Raw genomic sequence first — 4,855 nt, 5'->3', positions numbered from 1 at the left:
TAGACTGCAGTTCAAATATTTTCATCATTGATTTTTTGTATATAAATATATATATATATATATATATATATATATGTATATATAATACGTTTGTTTGGACTGCTAGTGCTAGATAGTTAGAGCCCCATTATTTTTAATTTTAAATAACAAAAAATTATTAACTTAATTATTTGAATTACAAGAAAATAATACTGGTGTTTTTTTTTTTAAAAAAAATTGACGCAAAAATAATATTGGCGTTGAATGGTCGACGAAGCAGCAAAAAGAAGAATTTTATCTCACGTGTGAGTCAAAGTAGCAGCGCCTAACCTAAAGAAGTCCACGGCACAGTAATTTCTGTGCCACTGTTTATAATTTGTGGTGGAGTTTCCTTTGCCTACCAAAGAACAACAAATTTTACAGCCGAGAAAAATGGAGAGCGGCGCTGTGTTTGCCGGCCTGCACTCAAATCCGCCGACGCACCACCACCTTCTGCTCGGTCCTTTGCGCAGCGCTATCAAAATCCTTCCGCCTGCTTTCACAGAGAAAAGGCTTTTTACTCCTCAACCGCTCCAGGTTCTTGAATCACATGAAACGGGGTTTATCGGGTCATACTTGTATCCCCCCCTTTTCTTTATTTTTACTGTGTTTGTGGGTTTTGTGATTCATTCTGTTTCCTGTATGAATTTTTGGAAGCGTTGATGAATGTTTGTGCAGTTACAGAAGCAATCGCATATTTCTTCTTTCAGTAAATTCAATAACAACAATGTTAATACTCTTCAAGTGGCCTCGCCTGCGAGGTATGATGATCTGTGGTCAATTGGGTCGCCTTTTGTTTTTCTCTGATTGAGTTTTGTTTTGATGTTTAATTTTTTTGCAGCAACGTAGCAGTAGAATCAGCCGACATTGATTGGGACAACTTAGGTTTTGGGTTTAGACCCACCGATTATATGTACATGATGAAGTGTTCCCAAGGCGAAAACTTTGTGAAAGGGGAATTACAGAGATTTGGAAACATTGAGTTAAGCCCATCTTCCGGAGTTTTGAACTATGGCCAAGTTAGTTGCGCTGTGTTTCTTTCCATTTTGTATATATATATTTTTAAAAAACTAAAAGTTTGATTCTTGAATATTTTGTTGGTTAGTTCTGTTTAAGTTTTCATTCTAAAGAAATTTGCAGGGATTGTTCGAAGGTTTAAAGGCTTATCGGAAACATGATGGTAAAATTTTACTATTTCGTCCCGAGGAGAATGCATTACGACTCCAAATGGGAGCTGAGCGGATGTGCATGCCTTGTCCAACTGTAGAGCAATTTGTGGAGGCTGTAAAAGCTACTGTTTTAGCTAATGAAAGATGGGTATTGTCACAGTCTCTAGATCTTATTATTTTCTAGCAATGCTATGAATCAATAACGTTTTCTTGATTCATTCTCTGTTTCAGATCCCCCCACCGGGTAAAGGTTCTTTATATATAAGGCCGTTGCTTATGGGGAGCGGAGCTGTACTAGGTCTAGCACCAGCCCCTGAGTACACCTTTCTGATTTACATTTCCCCAGTGGGCAATTATTTCAAGGTACAAAATGTTTTCTAGGAAGTCTATGCTGCAACATTAATATGTGCCACTTGAATCATTAGCTAGCTTCATGAAATTCTGTATTGGTGTTTAAGTATTTATCACTGTATTTCATCTGCCTGAATCTGTGATTATGTTGTGTGATTCGTGGCTCGACTCTTCGAGGATAATGTATTATCTCTAAGTCCTAATGAGTATTTTCTACATCTTGCGTTTGATTCTACTCTATGGTGGAAAACACGTGAATATTCTTTATATTAGTTTGATTGTATGTCCTTGCATCATTTCGGCATATGTATTCCCGTCTGAGATAATTTGCAATAGAGCATCTTTCTGTCTGTTTTCCTACATACAAGAATTTTATGGTTATGTTTTTGTGCTTTTAGGAACATTATTATATTTTCATGATAGTATGCAGATGAACAATATAGCGTGTCTTTAGTTATTGCCTTCATCAATTTTTACAAATTTGGTAATGATGCTATTTTCCCTTTTCCTTTTATTTTTCGCAACTGATTCTAGGAAGGTTTGGCACCAATTAATTTGATAGTCGAGACAGAAATGCATCGGGCAACTCCTGGTGGTACTGGAGCTGTGAAGACTATTGGAAATTATGCTGGAGTAAGTGACTATTGTGATGATTATAGTTGCATACCTTCTCATTGTTCTGCTGCTCAGTTCTCATGCCTTCTGCATTTGCTTGCATAAATATTCTCTTCCTCCATATTCTGGCTTTATACTCTGATGAAGTGATATTGCTCTTCTTGCCACTTGTCCATTAAACATTGTGAAAATATTTTCTGTTTGATCTTTCACCAATCCAGTCGGAAAACACAAGTTAAGAAAATTGTCCTTAATGCTGGTTTCTTGGCTCCGCATCGTGCTACTTGATAACTCTTAGACCTTTTTTTTATGGTATGATGTTTGTTTCACCTGAATGTTCTTTGTATTTGACATTGAAACCTGAGGGCTATATTGTTTGATGCGTCTTATTTGTAGGTCCTAAAGGCACAGAGTGCTGCAAAAGCAAAAGGCTTTTCTGATGTTCTGTATTTGGACAGTACTCACAAGAAATACTTGGAAGAGGTGTCCTCCTGCAATGTATTTGTTGTTAAGGTAAAGTATCTTCTAAATTAGTTGAACAATCCCGAGGCTAAATTAAAAAGTGTGACCACTTGAACTTATTGCTGACATTATTGTCTCTAACTTCTGCGTACTTTTTTCCTGCTGTGACTATATTGACATTAAATGCAGCCTTCAAACCATTTGCAAATAACTTGTTTATGGGGAGCAAGTGCTTCCAGATTTAGAATACGTTTGATCACTTTCGAATGTTTTGATACATGCTGCTTATAACTGTGATAGGATAGAAAAATTATTCCTTTAAAAATGTTGTTCGATGATTTTAACAAAAATTGATGTTTGGATGGAAAAACTCTTTAAAAATTGTGGGTAAGAATGTCAAAAGCTCAGGTGCCAGGAAATGTGACTTATGGCCTTTTGGGCTATGCTTCAACTTCTCTGTGAAAAATAAACAAATTTCTTTTTATCTACATCCACACATTAAAATTGCTTCTGCTTTTTTCAAGCGGTAAAAACCACTTAAAAAACCGAGTTCAATAAAGGCTTTTATTAATTTATAACATCTTATTCAACTGATGCTTTGAACCAATTTTATGGCTTTTAGTATATCTTACAATTTTTTTATTCGTTTACAATATCATCTGAAAACGAATTACCATATTTTCAGGGTAATGTGATATCTACTCCTGCAATAAAAGGGACCATCCTACCCGGCATCACTCGGAAGAGCATAATAGATGTTGCTCGGAGTCAGGGATTTGAGGTAGTTCTTTTGAACTCAGCAGATTGATTGTTTTTTCAACTCACTTCTCTGCTGCCAGCTAATAGTTTTGTTCCAAATGATATGTAGGTCGAGGAACGTATGGTGGCAGTTGATGAATTGCTTGATGCTGATGAAGTTTTCTGCACTGGAACTGCTGTTGTGGTTTCACCCGTAGGCAGTATAACATACCTTGATAAACGGTAATTTCTGGATTCTAGATTTTTAGTAACTTCATAATGAAAACCGTGAGAACAGACCAAAGAAAAGCTAAATTGATGGCGGCCTCCCATAAGATAAGCTCTTCTCAGCTTCCTAATATAGACATTCTGTTTTTATTCGCGTAACCTTGTCCACATCTCGAGTCATGGTACGTGAAACATAGCATCTTCCAGTGACCTTTAAATTTTCTTCTTCTTCTTCTTCTTCTTCTTCTTCTTCTTCTTCTTCTTCTTCTTCTTCTTCTTCTTCTTCTTCTTGTGTTTTTAGAAACTTTCTTTAAATTTTCTGGGAATGCTAGTTTCCTTGTCCAAAAGCATCATACATCCTCAGAAGTCTCGTGCCTTCCCATTTTCCGGTCTTCCCGTTCTGTATAACCCAACATATCATATCAGCCATTACATTTGAGTTCATCAGTTTTGTATATTACAGTATTCTGCGTGAAGCATGATTTGTTTTGCCATGTTCAGGGTAAGTTATGGAAGCGACGGCGTCGGTCGTGTGTCGCAACAACTCTATTCCGCCCTAACCAGCCTACAAATGGGACTCACGGAGGACAAAATGGGTTGGATTACTCAACTCTAGTAGGAACACATTATTGTCCATTAAATTATTGTTTTTGTGTCCGAATTTGTCTCAGAGTTTGGATCTTTGTTTTGGTTTAAGACTCTTTTGTTCCTTGGCCTTTCAGATGTTAGTAATGTGCTGTGTTAAATTTGTTTCTATTTTGAGGTTATACTAGTCACCTTGTCTCTGTTTGTACAATATGACCTGTTTTTTCCCCGTAATTGGACTATTATTGGAGACAATCTCTCTCTCTCTCTCTTAGCCACGTGCGAAGGAAGATAAAATTCCACGTCTTTTGCAATAATTAGAGTTAAAAAATAATCATGTTATTAATATCTTTTAATTGTCCATCCACGGTTCCAGATTGTCAAGTAATGTTTTTCTAATAAAACAGAATTCATTTCAGGCTTTCAGCACGGACTATTTATTTTTGTGATTAGTTTTACGTTTAATGTTTTATGTTAAGCAACCGAATTTTGATTAGAATTTGAATAATTAAATGAGAAGGCAAAGAATAAGTTCTTGATGCCCAAAGGTTCCTTTAGGTTTTTAATTGCGTTTGGAATTTGGATCTGTGAGATTATTCGAAGTGAAGATTCATAATGTCTCAAAAAAATAATTACTTCATATTTTTAAAAATAAACAAAATAAGAATTCAAGAATTTGTAATAAAAAT

The 4,855-nt window shown here is 35.8% G+C and overlaps 1 protein-coding gene across 1 annotated transcript; it reads left to right on the top strand.

The window, feature by feature from the left end:
* Positions 1 to 331: 331 nt before the first annotated feature.
* On the top strand, positions 332 to 4,357 carry LOC140862950 (branched-chain amino acid aminotransferase 2, chloroplastic). The gene is made up of 10 exons (XM_073265982.1): positions 332 to 555; positions 697 to 779; positions 860 to 1,037; positions 1,159 to 1,335; positions 1,419 to 1,550; positions 2,073 to 2,171; positions 2,550 to 2,666; positions 3,301 to 3,396; positions 3,484 to 3,596; positions 4,083 to 4,357. The coding sequence occupies exons 1-10, from the start codon at positions 412 to 414 to the stop codon at positions 4,195 to 4,197; spliced, it is 1,254 nt and encodes a 417-aa protein (XP_073122083.1). The 5' UTR covers positions 332 to 411; the 3' UTR covers positions 4,198 to 4,357.
* The last annotated feature ends 498 nt before the right edge of the window (positions 4,358 to 4,855 follow it).

The sequence above is a fragment of the Henckelia pumila genome, chromosome 4 (genome assembly GCF_033568475.1).
Source record: "Henckelia pumila isolate YLH828 chromosome 4, ASM3356847v2, whole genome shotgun sequence".
Taxonomy (NCBI): domain Eukaryota; kingdom Viridiplantae; phylum Streptophyta; class Magnoliopsida; order Lamiales; family Gesneriaceae; genus Henckelia; species Henckelia pumila.
Note: the sequence above shows the minus strand (reverse complement) of the source record. Positions and strands in the feature narration are given on the sequence as shown.